Source organism: Nothoprocta perdicaria, unplaced genomic scaffold (genome assembly GCF_003342845.1).
Source record: "Nothoprocta perdicaria isolate Ctin4 unplaced genomic scaffold, notPer1 scaffold_116, whole genome shotgun sequence".
Classification (NCBI taxonomy): Eukaryota; Metazoa; Chordata; class Aves; order Tinamiformes; family Tinamidae; genus Nothoprocta; species Nothoprocta perdicaria.
The window spans coordinates 1,541,166-1,565,877 of NW_020454272.1; the positions used below are offsets into that span (position 1 = coordinate 1,541,166).

The 24,712-nt window shown below is 40.9% G+C and overlaps 2 protein-coding genes across 3 annotated transcripts; one reads left to right on the forward strand and one right to left on the reverse strand.

Moving 5' to 3' along the window:
- Positions 1-3,353: 3,353 nt before the first annotated feature.
- ACTR6 (ARP6 actin related protein 6 homolog) lies at positions 3,354-9,448 on the forward strand. Its single transcript, XM_026053518.1, has 11 exons — positions 3,354-3,574; positions 3,926-4,043; positions 4,389-4,457; positions 5,064-5,187; positions 5,792-5,927; positions 6,049-6,105; positions 6,528-6,626; positions 6,801-6,879; positions 7,442-7,613; positions 8,075-8,213; positions 9,043-9,448. The coding sequence occupies exons 1-11, from the start codon at positions 3,507-3,509 to the stop codon at positions 9,170-9,172; spliced, it is 1,191 nt and encodes a 396-aa protein (XP_025909303.1). The 5' UTR covers positions 3,354-3,506; the 3' UTR covers positions 9,173-9,448.
- A 2,297-nt stretch (positions 9,449-11,745) lies between these two features.
- On the reverse strand, positions 11,746-24,515 carry DEPDC4 (DEP domain containing 4). 2 transcript variants are annotated; one of them, XM_026053539.1, is made up of 9 exons: positions 24,431-24,515; positions 23,254-23,680; positions 22,676-22,827; positions 21,178-21,364; positions 19,527-19,753; positions 16,930-17,072; positions 16,587-16,712; positions 14,884-14,962; positions 11,746-13,883 (listed from the first exon to the last, which is right to left on the reverse strand). In XM_026053539.1, the coding sequence occupies exons 1-9, from the start codon at positions 24,513-24,515 to the stop codon at positions 13,666-13,668; spliced, it is 1,644 nt and encodes a 547-aa protein (XP_025909324.1). In that variant the 3' UTR covers positions 11,746-13,665. The 2 variants fall into 2 exon arrangements, with proteins under 2 accessions (XP_025909324.1, XP_025909325.1); XM_026053540.1 differs by lacking the exon at positions 11,746-13,883 and adding an exon at positions 14,321-14,419.
- Between the last annotated feature and the right edge of the window lie 197 nt (positions 24,516-24,712).

Sequence of the window (24,712 nt, forward strand, 5' to 3'; positions counted from 1 at the left end):
GGAAACACTTCTTGACAGTGAGGGTGACARAGCACTGGAACAGGCTGCCCAGAGAGGTTGTGGAGTCTCCTTCTCTGGAGATCTTTAAAGCCCGCTTGGATGCAGCCCTGTGCCACGTGCTCTAGGTGACCCTGCGTGTGCAGAGGGGTTGGACTAGATGACCTCTAAGGTCCCCTCCAACCTTAAGGATTCTATGGTTCTATGAATACCTAAAGCATTTATTACAATTGCATRGTGTTTCTCTCTGGAGTTTTCAGGGAGTTTCATTACAAAAGAAGAATTTTACTTTTATGTTGCCCATTTATAGGTATAAAAAGAAAATGGCCAACACTTTAGGGGGYTTTTACTGTTGTTGTTGTTTTCTTTTTTAGAATCCAAAAACTCTTGAACTAGAAAATAGGCTTCTGGTAATTCCTCTCTTTAAGAGCCCAAGAAAATATCTGCTACAGCAAGGATTAACGGTACTTAACCATTACCATAAGTACATGAGGAAGATGGATATAAAACCAGATTTTACTGCATCCTGCTGAAAATTCTGGTTTACGATAAGGCATTTGATATGGCATTTGCCATGGTTAAAGACTAATCCTATAGAATTACAGTTATTTATTGCAGCCACCTCGGCAAACTCTAGTGAGGTTGAGAGCCTCATACGCCATCCTTCTCATGTGGTTTGCTCTGGCTTTTGGCTTTATAAAGGAATAAAAATAAGTAAACAAATAAGTAAACAAATAAGGAAGGAAGGAAGGAAGGAAGGAAGGAAGGAAGGAAGGAAGGAAGGAAGGAAGGAAGGAACCTGCCCTTGGGCTTGTGAAAAAGCAGAGATCCTGTCTCACTGCTGAAGCAGCATCTGTTGAGACTGCGCTTCCTATGGCAGATGGGTCTTCACAGCTGTTTTCTCCTTCTAGTGAGCCCTCCCAAATGCAACTCATCTAGTTGAAGTTGAAAAGACTTTGTGAAGACTCTGCAGATGAGTTTGCTCATCTAGGAGAGCAGTCCTTATGTGASCAAAACCTAGTATCCTACTACAACCCCCTTTAACCCCCTATCCCTAATCCCTTGCTGTAATCCCTCCCTCTAATCCCTAATCCTAATCCCAATCCATTGCTCTAATCCCACACCCTAAAACCTAAGACTAATCCCTCACTCTAACCACTCCCTACAACCCCATAATCCTAATCCCCCTCTAATCTACAAATAACAATTCCTTGGTTTAGTCCCTTGCTCTAGCCCCCAATTTCAATCCCTCGCTCTAATTTCAGACACTACCACRTCTGCTTGTTCTGCCAGCATGGAACTCTGCTCCATGGTACCTGGTTAGAGCAGCAAATCAGTGTGGCACAGCCCAGCACATGCCAGGTGATAGTGCAGGTCATGCTTTGGAAAAAGTTCTGTCCTGTCACCTCATGAGCTGTTACAATCATGGATGACAGAGYTGAGTACTCAACAGGGATATTTGGAAACAACATGCTAGGGCAGAGCCATTGCTACTTATTCTTCCAGTCTGGGGTAATGTCTGAAGGTGCAAAAAAATGTAGATGGTTCTAAACTGTATTCTGCACTATGTATCTCCATACAGTTTCTGTTGTTCCTTCTATTGCTTTAGCAGTTTAAAAAGTCTAATAAAGGTAATAAAGGCCCAGGTTACACTACAACACTGCTATCTAGCAGCCAAATGTGAAGTCCAAGCATTCTGTAGTTTGCTTTTTTTTTTTTTTTTTTCTTTCCCTAACATCACTCTCCATCATCTATCAGTGATCCTGGTCAACCAAGTTGACTAGGTTGGTCCTAGATGAGGGAAAACTACTGGTCTGTCAGCCTGACCTCGGTCTCCGGAAAAGTTATGGAGCAGATCATAGCGTGTGTGTGACAACCAGGGGATCAGACCCAACCAACATGGGTCACTGAAAGACACGTCCTCCTTGACCAACACGATCCCTGATCTCTCTCTGTGACCAGGTGACCCACATAGTGAATGAGGGTAAGGCTGTGGGCATGGTCTACTTAGACTTCAGTAAGGCCTTTGACACAGTCTCCCACTGCCTTCTCCTGGAGAAGCTGGCAACTCATGGCTTAGACAAGTGGACTCTTTGCTGGGTGAAAAACTGGCTAGATGGCTGGGCCCAGACAGTGGTGGTGGACGGAGTTAAATCCAGCTGGCGACCAGTCATGAGCTGTGTTTCCCAGGGGCCAGTGTTGGGGCTGGTCTGCTTTAATATCWTTATCAATGACCTTGATAAGGGAATTGAGTGCACCCTCAGCATATTTACAGATGACACCAAACTGGGAGGAAGAGCTGATCTGCCTGAGRGTAGGAAGGCTCYACAGAGGGATCTGGACAGGCTGGATCCAGGGGCTGAGACCAACTGTATGAGGTTCAACAAGGYCAAGTGTCGGGTCCTGYACTTGGGTCACAACAACCCCACGCAGCACTGCAGGCTTGGRGCRGAGCAGCTGCAGAGCTGTGCAGCACAAAAGGATCTGGGGGTGCTGGTCAACATGAGCTGAACATGAGCCAGCAGGGTGCCCAGGAGGCCCAGAAGGACAAGGGCTTCMTSGCTGGTATCAGGAACAGTGTAGCCAGCAGGAGCAGGGAGGTGACCGTCCCCCTGCACTYGGTGCTGGAGAGGCCTCACTTCAAATACYGAGTTCAGTTTTGGGCCCCTCATTGCAGGAAGGACATGGAGGTGCTGGAGTGTGTGCAAAGAAGGGCAATGAAGCTGGTGGAGGGGCTGGAGCACAGGCTGTATGAGGAGCGGCTGAGGGAACTGGSGTTATTTAGCGTGGAGGCTAAACTCAGGAGAGACCTTATCACGCCGTACAGCTACCTGGAAGGAGGTTGTAGTGAGGTGGGTGTCGATCTCTTCCCCACAGTAACTACCAAAAATAGGACATGAGGAAATGACCTGAAGTTCCGCCAGGGGCGGTTCAGGTTAGAAATTCTCCCTAACATCTACACGGCAAGGGTAGTCGAGCATTGACGGCGGGTTTATGGTTGGACTCGATCACCTTCAAGATCTTTTCCAACCACAATGAGGCAGTGATTCTCTGTTTTTCAAGCAGCCAGCGACACGAGACGCCCCCACGCTGCGCGCGCGGACACGGCCGCGCGGACACGGCCCCCGCCCCCCGCGCGCGACGTGACGCGCCGCCCGCCGCCGCTGGGGGGCGCCCCGCCCGCTACCGCGCATGCGCGCTGAAGCTGCTGGGCGGGAGCCCTGAGGACCCTCCGCGGCGCGACCCCGCCCCCTTCCCTTTGGCGACAGCTTCCGGGTCGCGCCCAACCAATAGGCTGGCCTCCGCAGTGCGGACGTCAGCGGCATCACGTGACGGGAGAGCGTCCCGCTTCAGAGGACGGTGCTGCGCGGAAGGCGGTTCCYTGCGGCGGCCGCGAGTCCCATCAGGCAGCGCGCGCGCGGTGCCCTTGCGCTCTATGGTAACCATAGAGACCCACGGCGGTGGCGGATCAATACTGGGACGGCGGCGGCCGTGGCGCCGTGGGCAGCATGGCGACGCTGGTGCTGGACAACGGCGCCTACACCGCCAAGATCGGCTACAGCCACGCGAACGTCAGGTGAGGGCCCGGGGCGGAGCGGGCCGGGCGGCGTCACCTTTATGGCCCCCCCCGCACCTTCTCGGGCCGCATCCGCCTCCCCGGGGCTCGCGGCGGCGGCTCCGCGCACCCCCCGCCTCGCGAGTGCGCATGCGCCAGCCGCAGCGCCCCGCCTCCTGCCCCGCCCCCTGCGGCCGTTGAACGTTCGGCGCGGCGGCCGGTACCGGCTCCGGGGGGCGGCTCGGGAGAGGTGTGCCCCCGGGCGCAGGCCAGGACCGGGGCCCGGCCTCCCTGCCCCGCTCCTCCGCGCCCCGCTCCTCCGCGCCCCGCTCACGGCCGCCCCGCTCACGGCCGCCCCGCGCTGCTCCGCAGCGTTATTCCCAACTGCCAGTTCCGCTCCAAGACGGCGCGCCTGAAAACCTTCACGGCCAACCAGCTGGATGAAATCAAGGACCCCTCCGGCCTCTACTATATCCTCCCGTTTCAGAAGGTCAGTAAGGTGCTCGGCGGGACTTCTGCGGTGTGAGCTTCAAACCTGCTTCCCTGGCCTCCCAAGCAGAGAAATGTGTATGGGAAAYGTGATTTATATCACTCCTGTGTCATCGTAATTAAAGCATTGATGGGGAGTATGAACTGTGTGATGCTCTTCGTCTAGTTACCTATGCAACACTTATCCTTTAATAAATAATTCTGAGAACTTGGATATTTTTATTCCCCGGTTTATTTATAATTACAGCCTATTGCTTGTTATTTTTACACTTAAGATAACTCCTAACAAAAGTGTGACTTTTATCTTCTAAATAATGTTTTTTGTTTTGTGTTGTGTTTACTCTAGGGTTACTTAGTGAACTGGGATGTCCAGAGACAGGTTTGGGATTATCTTTTTGGAAAAGAAATGTATAAGGTAATAAACACTTTTCTTGAAGATTTCTGTAGGCTAAATATTGACTAATGGAAATGACAGAAGTATTTCAAATACTGACTAGATGGAGCTGTTGAGCCTACTTTTGTTGTTTTTTTTTAAGAGACATTAAGTAAGCTTTTATTTATTTTTACTGACGAGAACTATGACTGAGCTCTGATATTATTTGTAGTGCTCAGAATGTTACATTTGGTTAATAGAAAAATGATTTCTTGATGCAAGTGCTGTTAGAGATTTACACACTTAGCATTCTGTCATTTAAAGGATTTTGTGTATTTGGTGTTTCTTATATCTCTTTGTTTTGTTAAAATCTGTAAGGGTGGTGGCATTAAAAACAGGAGCAGGCTACCTATGAAGATATTTGTTTCTTTTATGTGTTAATCCATTAATCCATGTGCTACAGTTGTTTCAAAGCTCATAAAGTCTTCAAAAATAAAAACAGAACTTTTAAGCCTAGCTTCTACAAATAGATATGGCAAGTGGTAATCACATCTCTGAATTTTAATGATCTTTACTTGTTCTACTGTGTAGTAGTGGAACAGGCGCTTCTAATTTTTGTGTAATGCCACTCCATGTATTCTTTCGAAGGTGGATTTTGTAGATACCAATATTATTATCACTGAACCTTATTTTAACTTCAGTTCAATACAAGAATCTATGAATGAAATTTTATTTGAAGAATATCAGTTTCAAGCAGCTCTAAGAGTAAATGGTGAGTATGTTTCTTTCTAGTTTGTATTCAAGTTAAATGACATCTTTAAAAACAATGGGAAGGAAATCTCTTTATACCCTTGCCCTCTCTAACTTAATTAAATATTTTATATAATTTCTCTGTGTATTCTCATATTGCTGTCTAAAAGCTAAGGGAGATCTAAAGAGAGACAGGACAGAGCCATTTGGATGATGCAGGAAGWTTTGCATGAAGATTTTGGACCATTCCTATATCCTACAAGTATTTYGTAGCATTATTATAATGAAATACACTGCATCATAAACATTATGTGAAAATAACATCACAATAACTCGTCTGAAAGATATCTGGATATAAACACCTTTTAAGATAGGTTTCAAAAACGGTGGTATGCTCAGTTTATCTGGAGATTACAAGAGGAAACCAAACATGGACCAGAACTGCAAAGGGGTTTGGGAATACACAAAACTTAACTTGATCTGTTCTCAGAACTAACTCATCTGGCTCTAGTATTCCATTTTGAGATAAGTCTCAAAATTCTGAACCAAATACTCTTTCATATCAAAATAAATTCTAGAAATCGTATATTAACATAAGAATGAATTTTTGTGTGTGTATGTTTCAGCTGGTGCTCTTAGTGCACACAGGTATTTCCGGGACAACCCATCTGAGCTCTGTTGTATCATTGTGGATAGTGGATACTCTTTTACACACATTGTACCTTATTGTCGAAGTAAAAAGAAGAAAGAGGCAATTATCAGGTAAACTGTATTGTTTGTTTTCTATAAGTTTGTTGGGGTGTGTGTGTGTGTGTGCGTGTACACGCTTGCTTTGCTATGCCTTTAAGTTAGCACTGACAAAATTTGTGTTTCTTTTTTATAGGATCAATGTTGGAGGAAAGCTCTTAACCAACCATTTAAAGGAGATCATCTCTTACAGGTAGGACATGATGGCATGATGGTCATTATCTTAAGACCTGATATGAGATAAACCAGAATTATGAGATAAGCCAATAAGCCAGAATATCATCATTTATTCTGTGAATTTTAGATACAGCTTTTTTTTGAAATGATTTTGCCAGTACTTTAAAAGTTGTTGAGGTCATCCCCATGTTCCCCATTATATCTTTGTGTATTTTCTTCAACTCCCAGTAGAAGATCATCAGATCAGTAGGTCATCTGTGTATTTACCAAATAAGTTATACAGTTTGACTCTACTCATACCATAAATAARATTGAATTATTACAGAATAGCTTTCTGCAATTTGAGAACTTCAGTTGCCTGCCTGTTGCTAGTGGAAAACAGTGTAGCTAATACTAAGACTTAATTATTCTCAAGTAACYGCTTAATCTCTTACCTAGGCAGCTACATGTTATGGATGAAACACATGTAATTAATCAAGTGAAAGAAGATGTGTGTTACGTGTCTCAAGCCTTTTACAAGGACATGGAGATTGCCAAGTACGTATGCAATACTGTTATATACAGAAAATGTTGCTTTTGAATAACTGGTTGCACAAAAAAAAAATGTGTATCCTAATTAGAAAAATTTCCAGCCAAGTCAAAGGAATTCTTGTCAGAATAAAACTGCTGGGATTTAGAACTTGTCAACATTTCTATATTATTCCCTTCCAGATTGAAAGGAGAAGAAAATACAGTAATGGTAGATTATGTTTTGCCAGACTTCAGCACAATTAAAAAAGGATTTTGCAAGGTAATGATGACAAGACTTTTTTTTCTCTCCTGACTTTACTTTCCTTTTAAGAGTCTAGGCTGGTAGAATGGAGACACTTTTTTTCTTCTTTTTTTTTTTTTCTGTGCTTGCAACTTTCTATGCTTTTGCAGCTATCAACTTTTGTCAACTTTAAGCTTTTATCAACTATCATATAGCACCATTGTTGGATGCAGTATGACGAATCTCTGAATAATATGTAAATACTTTGATAGATACAAAGTTCAGTGTAAAATTGAATTGATAAGGGCATAAGTTGCTACAGATTTAATACCAAAGCACTTATCACAAAGTATTCAAAGTAATAAATTCGTTCTTAACTAATATATATATTATATATATGTCATCTATACAATAGAGTTCTCTAAATGATTAGAGTGAAGACTAGAAGGTATTCTAGAGCATATTTTGAAAAGATTTGCTTGTAATATGAATTAATTTAAAATGTAACTAATGATTCGTTTACTACAGTGGCAGGCAGTAAATCAGCCACTAGAGAATAAATTTTCCTAAAAGGTGGTTACTGTTCATGTCTTTACTATAGCCAAGGGAGGAAATGGTGGCAAGTGGAAAATACAGCACTGGTGAACAAACGCTTCGTCTAACAAATGAAAGATTTGCAGTTCCAGAGATACTCTTCCATCCTTCAGATATTGGCATTCAAGAAATGGGAATTCCTGAAGCTATTGTCCATTCCATTCAGAACTTACCTGAAGGTACAACTTCAATTATTTTTTTTAAATAATAATTATTTTTTAAAGCATACAAAGTGTCTTAGGAACTTAGTACTCCCACTATGTCTGTTACTAAAGTGTAGTGACCTACCTTCCAGCCTGTGTTGTACACTCCCAAGAAATGATAACTGCCTACAAGATTCCCTCTTATGCAAACACAGGTTTCCTGCTGTTGGGTTATTTTCCACCCCTCTTCCAGTTAGTCACTGTAGACTGAATTCTTCCCARCCTTTCTAATGCAAACGAAATACCTTTGATCATTATTTGGTGTCTGAAAATGTTTCTTTTTCATTGGAAAAAAAGAAGAGGAGAAATAACTGTAAGGGATATTAAAGTATCAGCTATTTGTGTATCTCTTATTCCTTTTCTAGTTTGTAACAAAATTGGGGGAAAATGTTATAAATAATGATGTAGTCTCTAACTAAGGATTATTGATTTTCAAGAAATGCAGCCTCATTTCTTCAAGAACATCGTTCTGACCGGAGGAAACACCCTTTTCCCAGGCTTCAGAGATCGGGTCTATTCTGAAGTTCGATGTCTCACCCCAACTGATTATGATGTTTCTGTTGTTCTTCCTGAAAAGTAAGTCCCAAACAGCAGGACAAGTTTTGTTATCCCAGCAGAATCAACTCTGAAGTAGGATTTTTTTTCTTTTTTGCTTATTGAAAAGATACTTAGAGTGAGTAAAAGGATTAAAGATAAAGTCCAACTTGTACAAGAAAGATGTTTTTATTAAGTGATTTTTTGGGGGTAAACTGAATAGATGAGAGACCACCTGCTTTTGTTGTACTTTGCCTAGTAAGTCTGATCTATAAAACACTTGTACATAAACTTAAGGCTGTCACTAAGTGAAGCAGATATCTAAATACTTTAGAGAGGAGCTTAGTCTCAGAAATTTCTAAGAAAACCTTCAATTATATGAATTGCTATTCATGTAGYCACTTGAGGAATTTGTAATAGCTATGCAAAATGTGAACAGTTGAGGCAAGAAATGTAATTTGACAAGACTGTATATTGTCAAATATACAAATATATATACACAAAGTGTGTATATATACATATAAAAGATATACTTACAAACTCTGTAGTTTATCAACTGTATTCATGAAGCAGTAAAGAGTAAAAGTAAATAGGTAGTTTAAGCTCCTAATTTCACCCCCCGCTTCATATGTGCCTCCAGTAAGGCACTGTGGGTCAGTCCTGCTAAAATGTGAAACTTCTGATGGCTAAATTCAAATCTAACTGTTCAGCTACTGAACTGTTTTGAGAAAAATTGTTTTGACAGACTTTGCTAGTTTTGTTAATGTTGTCTTATTAATGTATGTGGTTACAGGCATGTCTTGATGTTTATTGCATACTTCATTTTAAGTGAGTTTACAGAAGACTAATTACCTTTTTTTTTTTTTTTTAGTCCTATTACGTATTCTTGGGAAGGTGGGAAACTTATTTCTGAAAATGATGATTTTGAAGATATGGTAGTAACTAGAGAAGACTATGAAGAGCATGGCCACACTATCTGTGAAGAGAAATTTGATATATAGCATAACTGGGTATAGTGTTGTTCCATTTTTTTTCACCAAACATGGAAGCTTTCTGAACTACATGAAACTGTGTGTGGGTTAGGACTGTGTTTTAACTTTCCTTCCTCTCGTTTGTGAACATATTCTTTTTCAGGATTAAATAAGATGTTAAAGTCTAATGTTATGGAAGATGTGTATTAGTTTGTTGCACTTTCATCTTTTAATGACAGCTTCATTGTATTCTTACTGTGCAAGAACTCCTTACAAGCATGAAACAATAAAAATAGTGAATGCATGTTCATATTGTGTGAAGTTATCTTGATTTCTTCTCATTATGTCTTAAACTGTAGTTTTCCACCATGAATAATCTTCATTTTGGACCTGCCATGGATGCTGCACCCTTTAGAAAGGGAGATTGGAAGGAAGCTGCACAAGGAGGATGGCAACAGCTTGTAGAGCAAGTAAAGGAAGTAGAGGAGAGGGATGATTCTGGGGGAGAATGAAGGAGGAAAGTGCAGCAGGCTCCCCCGGGGTTAGAGATGAGCACTGAATGCAGGCTGAGGTGCTAGTTAACTGTTTATATGCAACTCAAATAGCACTTCAGGGCCTCTTGGGCCTGGGGAGACTTTGGCAGCCTTTTTGGGGAAGCTGYGAAGTTAGGTAAGATTTCTCCCCTAAAAAAAATCTGAATGTAATGTTTAGGTATAAACCCCTCACCCCACCCCACTATTCACTTAACCATAGACCTTTTTATAGTGCTGCCTGTAGTTACAAGAGTGGCCTCTCATTACTATATTCAGGACAAGAGAGGACATGACAAGATCAGACTAGAGTCCTGAGGCTCAGTCCTTCCTCTCTTCCTYAGAAGTCACCACAGCTCTTCCTCAACGGCTTGAGTGGTACTTGAGATGAGGGTCCTGAAACCTTTTCTTGTACTGCAGTCTCAAGCTGTGGCCTCAGAAACGTGAGAGAATTTCGAGATACCCTGACTAACCCTGGAGATGTTACCTGCCTGAGTGGTGAGTGATCTAGATAGCAGAGGGTARGAGAAAGCTTTTGAGAGCTCTACTTTATTGTGCAGTCAGTTAATTTATGAGCAGGGGTTCTCTTTTAGCAGAACCTATGCATTTAAACACTTGTCCTATCTTCATGGAAGGGTTAAGGTTGGAAGGGACCTCTAGCAACCACCTCATCCAATGCTGCTGCTTTAGCATGGACATCTAGAGCCTGTGGCACAGGATGGCATAGAGGTCGTTTTGAGGACCTCCAAAGAAGGAGACTCCCYGGGCAGCTTGTTGCAAGGCTCTAGCATCCTCATAGGAAATAAGATCTTCCTTACATGGAAATGGAAGTTCTGTGTTTAAACTTCTATCCAYTGCCCCTTGTCCTGGCACTGGCCATCACTGAGAAGATTTTGGCCCCATCCCTCCAACATTCTTCCCTCAGGTACTTACATATATTGATCAGATCYTCTCTCAACCTCTTCTTGAGGCTAACCAGGCCCAGCTCATAAGAAGGGGCAGTCACTTAATCATCTTCATTCTTCCACCTTGGACCTTCTCTAGAAGCTCCACATCCCTCTTGGCTTGGGGAGCCCAGGACTGCACCCAGTACTCAGGTACAGCCTCACCAGAGCTGAGGAGAGGGGCAGAATCCTTCCCTCACCCTGTTGGCACCACCCTCCTGGTGCAACCAGGATCCCATTGTCCTTCTTGGCCCCAAAAGCAGGGCTGACTCATGGTTAACTTGGGAGTCCTGGCTGACACTAAGTCCCTCTCCCTGGAGCTGCTCTCCAGCAGGTCAACCCCTAATCTGTCCTGGTGCCTGGGGTTATTCCTGCCCAGCTGCCAGACTCTGCACTTGTCCTTGTTGAACCTCAGGAGGTTCCTCTCTGCCCAACTCTCCAGCCTGTCCAGGTTCCTCGGAATGGCACCACAGCCCTCGGGAATGTTAGCCACTCCCCCCAGCTTGGTATTAKCTGCAAACTTGCTCAGGGTGCCATCYGTGCCCATGTCCAAGTCATTGCTGAAGAAGTTGAAAAGGACTGGKCCCAGCACTGGCCCCTGGGGGACAGCCCTGGCCACAGGCCTCCCACTGAACTCAGCCCCMCTTAGCACCCTCTGAGCTCTGCCAKCCAGCTAGTTCTCAGTCCMCCTCACTGTCCCCCCCCAWAATAGCTTACATTAAGCCAGAGAGATCATATAAAATTAACAGAAAGAACAAGCTTCAAAGACATGAATTTAAAGGCAGGTTCCCTGCCTGTATAGGCAATGTAAGCTATCRAGTGTGAGCATCTTGTGCCACTTGTAAAGTTACAGTTGTCTTGGCCTTTTTTTGACCCATCAGCTGAAGCAAAGCACTTGGTGGCTGCAAATCCTTCTGCTCTTCACCTGAACCCTTTCCCTACATTAGCCCTAGCTGCTGAGCTGCCTCAGCCTTATGAAAGCACTATGAAAAGGAAAGACAAATCACCACCTCTATAGCATGGTTTTATTCATCATTTAAATTAGCATAAAAGTGTCCAAGTTGCAAAGTTCAAGAAACTAGAAGAAAAAATATATTTTTAAAAATCCATTCCCATTTTATTAGCCTCATAGATTATCACATAATCTCTCGTTGTTACCAACATCAGTATTTTGGGCAAGACCTAGTAAAATGCTTGAACAAAAAAGAAACCAGACAGCACTAGACAGAAAAGAAATGAAAACCTCCTTCACCCCTTATTTAAATACCAGAGGCATTTAACTGAGCAAATACTTTCCCTGTTCAGAATTTTGCATTCCTCATTCTCCATGCATCGCGGCTTCTGGGAGAATGACAGAACAACAAACCACTCAGCCAACCACCACCAACAAAAAGACGACAGCAAGAGAAACCAGACCCAGCTCCATGTGGCCCTGTGGCTACTAACTGCACAGAAGCCTGAAAGGGTTGGTTGACCTGCGGCTTATTCCTCCTCTAGAAACTATTCCTGTATTTCAGATCAGCCAGGCACTGTCGAGTGACTGCTGTATAAAATAGCAGGGAGGCAGAGGTTTTGGGTCTGACACCTGACTGCCAGCAGGGCTAAAGCCCTTATGAGGACTACTTAAGAGACCCAGATTCAACATTTGTCAAAGAAGAGAAAACAGTGCTTGTTTTCAGAAATCTTTGATATCSTGGTTATTTGACCCGGATTTGAGAACCAGCACAAGATGTAGAAGGCAGCCRGGATTGTTTAACATCAAGAGAGGGTTCAGGGGGCTCTTTGTGAACATATATAAATRCGTGATGGGAAGAAGTAAAGACAGGCTCGCTGTTGTCAGTGACACCCAGGGAAGAGACAAGCCAAGCAGGTGAAATACAGTCAATTCCACTTAAGCATAACGACAGAAAAAAAAAAAAAACCTGCAAAACAGACAAAAAACCCAATCTTTTTACTGTGAGTAGTCAAAACCTTAAAGCCAAGAGAATGGCTCAGGTTGCCCATAGAGGCTGTGGGGTCCCTATCCCTGGAAAGGCTCAAAAATCCTATTGAACACAGCACCAAGCAGCACGCACTGGTGGACTCTGCTTTCAGCAGAGGAAGCTTGGACTATAGGATGACCAGGGGTTCTTAGAAAWCTCAATGATTCTACAGTTCTATGCCTTATAAATAACTAAATGTTTTCCATGATGATTGAAACAATCTCCATAACATTATCTTGTATATTTCATAATTTGAATCCACCCTTCCTTGCCCATGCTCCTCTATCAGATTGACATACCCCAGACTCACAAGCTTTGCCCTACGCCCTGTGGGACAAACAGAACCTCGTCCAAGTGTTTACAGTAAATAATTGTCAGGCCTAGGGACACATGAAAGTCTCCTCATGCTCAATAGCCTGAACATCAAGTGTAGCAGAAGACTCAAAACGAGACTTAAGATTTCTCAATTCCCTCGTCCCACAAATGTCTCGGTTGAACTTGCTCTCAAGGAATTAGCAGCACAGCAGCTGCAAAGCTTGTCTCCATAGGGAGGCGATAATGGGCTACAATTACCAACTGCAAATCTATGCAGTTCCCCCCAGCAGCCTTGCCTACTAGTGACTAAAAGGCAGGCTGGCTGACCTGACACTTTTGACCCTCTTTATCTGCTTCTACAACACTTGAAGTCATGACATGTAATTGCATGGTCCTCAAACTGCATTATAAACTAGAAATAAAAGGTTAGAAAACATCCTGCAGATTAGCAGTGCAAGGAAGGCTCTGAATGTTGCCTTAGCTCAGCTAGAAAACCATACCAAGAGAAGGGAGAAGTGTGAAACCTGAACTCAAAGCAGCACAAGCCATGTGCCACTATTGAGTGGATGGATGCATCAAAGTACTTTTTTTGCCAAGAGCCATTCATTAATAATTAACTGCACAGTACTTTATGATAGTTTTCTGCAACTGAAGATTAAGATACAGGCAGAACATGATTTGTACCTGTAAGTAATAATCATGAGCATTTTTCATAYCCATTCCTGCCTTATTAAAACATAGCGTACCAAAGGCTAACCATTTAAAGTGCAAAATTTGCATCTCGTTTTACAACCACTACAAAATTTGAGAAAATGGTATTTCCGAACTTCCTTAATTATTTTCTTTTTCTGCTTCAGAGGAAGAGTGGGATCATTGTCCATTTCTTGAACTAATGCCAGAAGATACTGATTTGTTTGTTGTTTTTGATCTTCATATTCTTTAGGTGTCAAACGCTGACAGAAGGTGAAGCCTTTACAAGAAACCAGAAAGTTCAATTAAGTTTTATACATTATATAAGAGTCTCCATGATTGAAGAGATTATCAARCACAGGTATGTTAACATTCCAGTTCAGATGCAGCTACAGTTCTCTGCAAATGAGGTTAAATGCACAGGCCTGCATTGAGCATGCATGAACATATAAACACTGATTGCAAAAATAAAATTGAAAAGCAGTGTAACAAGTGGRAGGTCACAGGAGATTGGTATGGGAAAGAGGCCTGCAAAGTAAAGAAAGGATACAAGTCCTGCAAACAGGAGCCATCCAGAAGAAGCTACGCAAGACAAGACCTGCCACCTTGCAGTTGTCATGCTGCTTGCGAGTGCATCAGGACCATGGCACGACACAGTACAGTGTGCAAATAAAGGCCAGGGGGAAAAACTGCCTCCAAACCGCACTTACGAATGAGATGAAAAATACTTTAATTCCAGTCATGTAACAGAGGTCAAATGGCTTCTTTTTAGGCTATAATACTTCTGTAAGTCTGAAGATCTTAATAACCTTTGTGCTAATCAAGAGACGGAAAAAAGATTTTTTAAAACTCTAAACAAATCATCACGGTCTATGCTCAGGACATCTATTAGCACCTCTAACTATTGAGCTATGAGCATGATTCTCAAGTCAAGAAGTTTCCAGACTAGAAGCAAGGCATTTCAGGTGGGAAAAAAAAAAAACCAAAAAAAACCTATTTTGAACCGTTTTCCTAGGAACTAGCTACTTAATGAAAGTTATCTGTAGTATGTTCAGACTTCAGACTAYAGAATTCAGAGAAACCTTTTTCCTCAGTGCTCAAGGTCCATTGTTTTAGTTTAAGCAATTTAATTATTTGGTGAATTAGCTACTTGACTATTTACCTAGTCATTTCCATGCTCTTTTCACAATAGAGGAATGTATTCAATGTGAAATTTTAGTCAATATTCAAACATAAGTCAGTTGAGGATCAATAAGAACATGCATCATCATACAACCTACCTGAATTTATATCTGCATCTTGTCCTTCCAGCAAGCCTTCAAGTCTCCTACTAGTTAGTTCCAGAAGCGTTAAAGGAGTCTGAAAAACATAAACCCCATAAAGAATAATCACAAAAAAGGCACTTTAAGTATTTTAAGAATCCATAGCTTTTAGATCATCAGTTTAAAACAACAAAAATTAACTGCTGATGACTAAGGCTACTGTATTTAATCAATTATAAACTTAAAATATCCACAAAATTGCACCAAAGCACACATGCATGTTTGATTATTTCTGAATTTCTGATCAAATAAAGAGGAGTTAGTCTCACACAAAGGCAAGAGGTTGAGTCTGATGTACAGAGAACTTGCACAAAACTCAGAATTTTATCACTTATTACCTCCAAACTAAACTGAAGCTAATTAAAAAAACTCAAAGAAAAAGCAAAAAATAAAAAAAACTCAAAGAAAAAGCAAAAAATAATCTTACTCCTAAATATTTTAACTTTCAGAGGGCAGAAATGGAAATGAATATTTGTGTAAGAATTAAAATCAACATTTTATTGAAACCAACAAATATTTCTGTGAGTCTYACCTGTAATGACACAATTTTACATTTACCAGATTTTACATCTATTATGTAATAGCAAAGATTATCTGAACTACCTAGTTTAGGRCTTTATTGAGAAATTTTATAACCATAAAAGAAAAAGGAGAGAAGCATTATCCACTCCAGTTTATTGGTTAAAATGCAGCAAGTTAATGTAAGATCTGGGAAGGCTGATCTTTTCATATATTTCATAGAATCATAGAATGCCCAAGGTTGGAAGGGACCTCAGAGATCATCTAGTCCAAACCCCCTGCWCACGCAGGGTCACCTAGAGCACGTGGCACAGGGCTGTGTCCAAGTGGGTTTTGAAGACCTCCAGAGRAGGAGACTCCACAGCCTCCCTGGGCGCCTGTTCTAGGGCTCTGTCACCCTCACTGTCAGGAAATTTTTCCTCAAGTTCCTGTGGAACTTTTGGTGCCTCAGCTTGTGGCCGTTTCCTCTAGTCCTGTCGCTGKCCACCACTGAAAAGAGGCCGCCCCCCTCCTCACTGCCTCCCTTGAGGTATTTATAGACACTGATCAGGCCCCCCCTCAGCCTTCTCTTCTCCAGGCTGAACAGGCCCAGCTCCCTCAGCCTCTGCTCATAGGGCAGATGTTCCAGGCCCCTGATTTGACAAATTACATTGGAATGTTACTAAAGCAGGCAATAAAGTATTTATATAACCAAACATGATTAAATAGGAAGGCCATTTCATTTTGAGGTCATAATTATTTGCTTTAATTTAGAAGTTACTTTTTCATAACACTTCAGGAGCTCCTGGAGTTAAAAAAGCTCTGAATGCATGCTAGGACACCAAGAATGTTTTTGATATACAATCCAGGATATTTCAACAGACTTCCAAAGAACATTGTAAGACAGTCAAAAACACAGTAGGAAAAAAACAAAGACAAGGTGCCAAAAGAAATCTGAAACTTTTTTTTTTACATACTCAAAATACTTTCTTAATGAAAACAAAGTGAATACAAAGACAGAATATTGTATATCACAGACAATCAAGTTAACAGAAAAGCATTTCCCCATCGCCTGGAATGACCATAAATCCCTATAAAACCACTATATGYTACTTTAAATGTAAACTGACAAAGTAGTGAAGGTAAGGAGAAAAAAAAAATACCTTGAAGAGCTCAGAGTGATTGTCCATCAGAAACTGAACCAGCAGTTCTAGTTGTGATTTTGACAATGTCTTGCTCTGTAAGATGAACTTTGTACAAATCTTGATGATCACAGATCTATTATCAAACTAGAAAAAGAACATAGAGTTGGCATTATATTTGCTTGCAATGCAGTAGCCAAAGATTAAATTAAGAGGAGGCTTTCAGCGTAGGAAGAACATATTGAGATTTGCTTTAAAATAGATCACATTAGAAGGTAATAAATAATTTTTAACTCCTGACAAAAATTACTAGCTTCACTAAGGCAAGGTGCTATTTCCCACACTAAGGATAACAGATACGTACTTGTTTCTGTAATTTGTAGCCCTCAGGTTCTGATGCAATGGCTATAAATGTCAGCAGTCTATGCAGTTCTTCTCGGATATTTGGTGCTACTAATCGCAAATAAAGTTGAGATGCCTCTAGAGCTTGTTCTGTTTTTCCTTTTTCTGCAATGGAATAAAATAGTGTATCCAGTGCAATTGTGTTTTCAGTGTTAAGAATATCTATATAAAATGTATTTTAAGCCCCAAATTATTCCCAGGTTACTTCAAGACAGGTTAACTCTGTGTCTTCTACAAAAAAATCTTCTGAAAGGCTCAATATAGTGTATAATGAATATAACCTTAAAGCCCTCATCTATAGACAGCCAGGTAACAGATAAGCTTGGAAAATATCTCCAACCATGTTCTGTGTAAAATTGAAAGCACTGAAGCGACATCTGAACTCCTTGTGTTTCCACAKTTATCTTTGTATCATAATCCAGGATTCAACTCCAAGTAATTAGTGAACAGAGCAATTTTGTCTTGATCACTGCTCTCAAGTCTCCTAAAGAGTCTAGGAAGGTGAGGCATGTACAGAAGGGCAATAATGTSGAAATAACTTTCTAAATAATTCTTTCAGTTTATAATTTTATAGCTATATGCATTTTGAAAGTGAGAAACCATTGAGAAGCAGGGAAACTTGCTTCAGGCAACATCAAGGTTWAAAAAAAAAAAARRWSSCMRGKWWWRKTTTYYKSMCYYYKKTYCMWTYYTWRGRMRARRAAMWAWYYKGGRWTTTYMRGRRKKKKKCMMMRGSCMMYTWAAWYCMAMYKWTTTWWYCMAAWWRRAAAAAAATGAGAGCRCGAGAAAGAGACCTACTTGGAAAAGAGCAGACAAAAAGCAAGAAAGAACAGCCAAAGGAGGTGATTAGCAAGAAAAAAAMYATCTAGAGTTGCAACTGTCCATTTCATATTTAGTCTAAACCTGATGCTCTGTTTATTTTAGAGAAGACAGAGCAGCATGTTTGTCTACAACACATCTACCTAATCACCCATCTTAAATCAACTTGATTTAAGAACATGAATTCAGAGATTTTCTACTTAACTACACGCACTGTTAACAAGAAAAATGGAGTTGTACAAAATAGTACAACTTAGTACAAAATCTCCCTAGATTAAGTGTGAAAAATCTAACTATGTATATATTCATGGCTATTTTGAGCTGGAGTGAGAACACCAGCACTTTATCCAAGCTAACTGTACTGGATTCTACCTGAAAAACCACAAATGGAAAGCAGGCTGCTGTGCACTGACAGCCAGAACCAGCCCTGTAGCCCTAAGAGGGTAAAGAGGATGTAAAAGTTCAGCACCATCTTCTGAGGGTGGTACAGAGGGGGCAAGAATGCAGCTGAGAAGAAACTTAAGAACTCAAAACTGTTCCCCAGAAATGGGAAGTCATTTCCTAATGACAACTTCAGGGTTACTTCCTCAAAAAGAAAGGAAGTTGGTTGCAAAGCGCTCACAACATGTTTTTCCCCAAGTTGGAATAAAAATATAAGAAAAGAAGAAAAAGTTCAGGAAGAAGATAACCACGRGACTATTTAAATAACAAAGTGCTACAGGCAACTACAGTATTGAGCTATCAGAAAGAATCATAGCACTCTTCCAAATTGCCCAGAGATTTGACTGTTTTCATTCTCTAGTTGCTTCTCTAGCAGTAGTCTCTTACACCAGTTTTATATTAAAATTGCATATTTAAACTAAAACACCTTTAAGGAAACACTTAGCAGAAGTTATAGCAGATAAATCAGTTAATTCAAATTAGCATTTTTCTGCTAGAACTAGGATGTGTAATTTAGCCTTTTTCTTCCTTTCACAGTCCCTCCTATGGTTCTACCTATTTTTTCCGTAACAAAATATAGATGATAAAGTTGCCTTTTGTATCTCCGTGAGTGTTTGGACACAGCATCTACCTCTGCTCCAACTTGTAGATAGGACAACTGTGTTCCTGTGCCAGCAAGCTCTGAAGACTACAGCTTTTGTTAATATTCTACAAACCCTGCAATACTSAAGTAGTAACAGGGCCTAAGACAGGATTAATATTAAACTTGAAATAAACCCTTCTGCATTACTTACAAAAGGAGTGGGAGGCTGGAGTGGGATTACAGCCTGAATGAAAACTTCAACAACCCCTTGTATAATTTTAAATAATCATTACTTAATAAAAGAAACCCATAACTACAAGTCTTGTAGGTTAAGTAAACCATGTGACAGAATGATTTGAGATCTGTGTTACAAATCAACTGTAGCAATAAGGGAAATTCTGAYTAGAGATAAGACTTTTTCCACAATGAGATTARTTCTGTATTAGATGAGGTTATCCACAGAAATCATGAAATCCCTATTCTTGAAGGATTTCCAAACTCACGTGAACCTGACCCTACACAGCTTGCACTAGGAAGACAACCCTTCATTTGAACAGGACTTCAGACCATTGATTTTCCTTGGAGTTCATTTCTAATCTAAGTTAAAGAATGGCTGCAATAACATAGCAGATGTGATGATTCAACTTTGGTCAATACTTAATGTTACACCCTTTAGACAGCTTTGATTCTTACTTTTTGTTCAAWGTTGCTCTTACCTAGAAGTTGTATAATTCCTTCATGAATATCAAGATCCTGAATGTCAAGAAGGGAGTCCTTCTTTTGACTATAATATTTAATTATAATATCAAATAAAATCTTCTTGTGAGTATCGAGATTGCTTGGTTTATCATTGCTTTGGGATAACTGCTGATTAACCATCACTATGAACTGGTCTGGGAAATATTCCAAGCATTCRATTGCAGCGTAAAGCCATTTGTCAAGCCTGCAAATGGAAAAGTTAGTTTTAGTGCTTATTTTAGAACACAGTATCTAAGTTATTTCACCCCTTAAAGAAAATCAGATAGAACTATACAGGTACCATCACGTATTTGAACCACAGCATTAACTCTGTTTCTTAAGCAGTTTATGTATTTTACTTCATTATAATTTGAAGATATGCACAAAATAAGTATCTTTCTTTTCTGCTGCACTACAGATAATATGCCCAAGACATCCGTATCAGAAGAGAGCTGGGATCAAAGTCAGCAACAGTCTTACAACATTTGTCAAATTCAGGTAGTATTTAAATCAACACCACCACTCTCAACACACATCATGGAAAATCCAGAGTTGATTAGAGTGTAACAGCCAGGGACTGCTGCATTTGAGAAGAGAAATGATACAATTAATCTGAAAACAAGGACAATCAAAAAGAATTTAAAACCTGGAAGACTGTGGAAGTCAATAATTAATTGGGGCTGGGGAGGAAGATAGTTCAAAACATTTTTTCAAAACAACCTTATTGCTCAGCTACTTATTGTAGGGCCTGCTTGTACTATTAAGCCATGTAGAAGGTCATTTAATGTAGAACCAGTGGAAAACAGTTTTTCTAAAAAAAAAAAAAAATCCCTAACGAAGGGTGAGATGATTAAGGGACTGGACCATCTCTAATGAGGAAAGGCTGAGAGAGCTGGGACTCCTCAGACTGAACAAGCATCTCATCAATGTCTATAAATATCAGGAGGGTGTCAGGAGGATCAGGACCAGACTCCTCTCAGCAGTGCCMAGCAACAGGATGAGAGGCAACAGGTATAAATACACATATGAACTTCCTCGTGAACCAAAAATAAAGCATTAAAAAAAAAAAAAGCCACAYTGAAAACATGCAGACATCTTTACTTTTATATATCCTTCACATCATAAGCATACTTCAGTATTACAGCTTTGCTGCTTCTGTGCTACCAAGAAGTGCCTTCTTGTTTTCACATGTTCAGAGCACTAGGATATGTGACTAAATGTCCTTGAGCAATTCCACCTATAAAGATCCCTTAAAGACYGAACAAAAAACCCACCGACCCAGAACAAATCTGCGCAGTTTTTTAATCTGGTATAGGGATCTAAGAGCAAAATATTTACTCTAGAAATGAAGAGAATTTTCATTCCTTGCAACATAATTTCTGCATGTGTGACCTTTTCAAGTACATGAATCACAAACACATAACTTCTGTGACTTCCTTCAGCAGTTTTGAAAAGAAGCTAGCTAGGGAAAGCACATTAACACCATCTCAGTTTAAGAATATTGAAGTGTAACAAAATCTTATTTTTTGCTCACATAATAGCAATCTTAAAGAGTGAAATAAAATATCTGCTAACAAACTTCAAAACAAAAACAAAAAACAGCCACACACACACAGATATGTAACTTACTCAGGCAAGTTTAAGCTACCCATAACCTCTCTGTCAAGGAAAGTATTTGAAATAATCAGGTCTTCTTCTCTGCCAAAACACTCTGGCTTTGACTGTACTGAAGACACCAAAATATTTTCTAGAACTGGAACATCAATTAATTGCAGTAGTCGTAGCAGAGTTTGCTGTTTCCAGACATCTTCTATAACTGACATAAAAAAAATCAGAAAATTAAACCACACAGAAATCCCATTTTATATGAAGTTATTAACCTATGTTTCTTCTCAATCAAGAATCTTTTAAATTTTAAGAGAATCAAGTAACAACATGTAGGTTTCTTGGTTGGGGAAAGAAGGAATCAGAACACAGAGACTGAGCAAGAAGGCTGTTAATACAGCATCTCTCTCCTCTATCATGTCACATGCAKCTAATTTACTCCAGTATTTTAGTAAAATGCATAAAGAATGCAAGTGAATTGCAAAGAAACTGTTTGACAGATATTTAAGACAGGGACAATTCAATTTTACAAAAACATTTCTTTTTCAAGTGGTATTTGCCATCCTACACAGAGCTTCCATAATCCTGCAAAGAGTTAATCCTGTTTTGTTTCTTTCAGTTTACTTGCTATGCCCCTTTAGAAATTTGATATTCACTTTGCTAGCTTGCAGTTAGTAACATTAAGTTTAAGACTCAGAGGAGCAACATTTAATGGAAATAGTTCCATTTAATGGATATCACCCCAGATGAAGAGTTGTCGTGATTCTCAAATTTAGCCACTGCCTGCCTCCCCTATAAAACAAAAAAACAAACAAACAACTTAAAGAACAGAAAAATATAGAAATATTGATTAGCGATTTGATTTCTTACAGGATTAAGACTAGTAAATTGGAAAAAAAAAGTTAAAAGATGAAATCCCTAATTTGATATCCAAATCATGTTTTGATTTTATTTTGCATAGTTAAGCTCTTTTAGTGGTATAAGTGGCCAGCAGCTATCAAAGCAATGAACTTTCAAAAATACAAGATATGCCCCATATGCAGTATTTACTGGTTTGTAAGGAGATATTGTAAGCATGCATCCTTAAATTATTACTCAGACACTTAAGTATTTAAGCATTCATATTTATTATTTTTCCAGAATAATAAAGAACCATAGTACCATGCATTAAGCTGCACTGAGTTGGAACATGATTATATTCTAGGTACTGAATTTCAGTGAAGTAGTTCAAGTATATTTTTTGCTTAGTATTTCTGTGTATTATTTCCTCCCAATCCGTAGTATAAAATAGACTGAAGCCTTCATGGTGAGCGGAGCCTCTACTAACAGAGCAATCCCAATATTTTTGGATTCTGCCACTTACAAATACAGATTCCAAAAGTATTCAAAAACAAACTGCTGCATTGCAATCAAGACTTAACTTCTGTAACACTGATGTCCCAGGATCAATATTATCATAAAAAGCATCTTTGTTATTTGTAGAGCTAACATTTAAAACAAACAAAAATACTTCAACTCTCACCTCTTTTTGAAAGCCGTTGAGTTGGTTCATTAATTCTACTCTTTGGAGGTAAAGATGGATATATATTTATTGATTGAAGTAGCTCCTCTATCCACTTTTTATCAGATGCTTCTAATGCTAGGGGATTTGAGAGAGTTGTTTCACACTTCATCCTGACATAGAAAACAAAAAGACTAGATGTATACAACTACTATCAGGACATGTGTATCATCCCGTCAGGTTCTAAACTCTCAATTTTCCAAAGCTCAACCTTAGAGTTTTATCCTGCTGCAAAGGAGGAGCAAAAAAATTTCCTAGGCCTATGTTACTGTGCTTGACTGGTGCTACTGGGCTAGAATACATCTAGCTAACAGAGGAGCAGTCAGTTTAACATTATAATGAAATGCTAGATAGCATCCAAGATTCAGGCAAAGCCATTTTCCAAAAGTGGCACACAGCACTAGTTTTCAAAGGTCTCCAACACCAGACAGGGCAGCAAAAGTTTCCATAATGTTACCTGTCTTAACTTAAAAAGGAAAAAAAAAGACAAATCAAAAGACACACACACACAAAAACATAAATCAGTTCAGAATGCTTACTTTGAATGCCTTTTTGTCTTCTGTCCATACATTTGTTGAGGGGACAAGCTCCCATTTTCTTTATTCTTTCTCGGAAGAGGAGGAGTGATACCAGTATTCACAAACTTATAGAGACTACTACTCGTGTCTTCAAACTCTGGCTCTTTCTCATTCTTGAACAAATTAAGTTTTGCTCCAACTGGCTCAAACACCTTGTGATCCATCAATGCTTGGCACACGCGGACTCCCTTCAGCCGTGAAATATCATTACAGCTCAGGTACATGCTTTGCATAAGATGACTCACTACTACATCAACAGCATTTGAACCAGTAAAACAGTTTTTATATGTTTTTAGATGCTGCCTACGCTTTTTGATTTCCACCTGGCTTTGAAGAGCATGAATAATACTATTCCACAACTGAGTTGCTTGAAAAGGTCCAGCACAATCTGCAAGACATTGAGATGAACATTTTTATGATTATGCATGCTTTCATTTTAACATTTTAGCATACTATTTTACTGTATGATGTCAATATTCTCCATAAGTTAACACTAATTTTACAGAAGAAAAGGTAGAATATATCACACCATAAATCCATCCTAAGTTGACTTCAACCTGCTAGTTAAGCACTAAGTCAATGAAAAAGATTTAGATTGTTAAAAAAAAAAGACTTTTTCTGTTTTTACAGCTGCGTATGCTCAATACCGTACCAGAGCATCACTATACATCACTGAGTGAACTCATCCAAAACCTTTCCCAGAAAGTTTCTCCTCCATCTTCCTCTCAAAATTCAACCAACGACAAAGTGATGCCTACAGAAAGTTAATATGAACATCCCTGTTTCCAATTTACCCTTTATTCTGAACACGAACTTAGACTCCGCCCCAAGCTCAGCCCAAACAGCCGAGCCTGCTTAACCCGTTACTGTATCCTAAGGATGGGAGCACATTCRGTGAGCCCGGAGGCTCCTCCGCCCTCATGAGATCAACTTCTGCCCGCGCGCCCACAGGGCGAKGGCCCCCGCGCTGCCCGCCCCTCGCGCCCTCGGGAGCCGCACGGCCCTAACGGCCGAAGGGAACCGTTAAACCGGCGATCACGTGCCGACGCCCCGCCCGGGAAGAACCGCTGACAGCCCCAGGGCTGCTGGAGGAGGTAGGGAGTGTGTGGGAGGGAAGTGCCCTCTGCCTCGCTCTCACCTCGCCGCCCCGCGCAGCCGCCCCGCAACCCCAACTCGCTCCGACTACGGATCCGCCTGAACCGCGGCGTCAAATAAACCGCCATCGCCGCGGCCGTTACCGGCGGCGTGCGTCACTTCCGGCCCGGCGCCCACCCAGCGGCGTCCGCCCCGGCCCCGCCCCGCGGCGGAAGCGGAGGCGGTGCCCCCGCCCCGCCCTCTCTCGCCGCCCGCTGTCGCCATGGAGTAGCCGGCCGGGACGGGGCTTGTCGGGCCCGCAGGGACGCTCGCAGCGCCGCGCCGC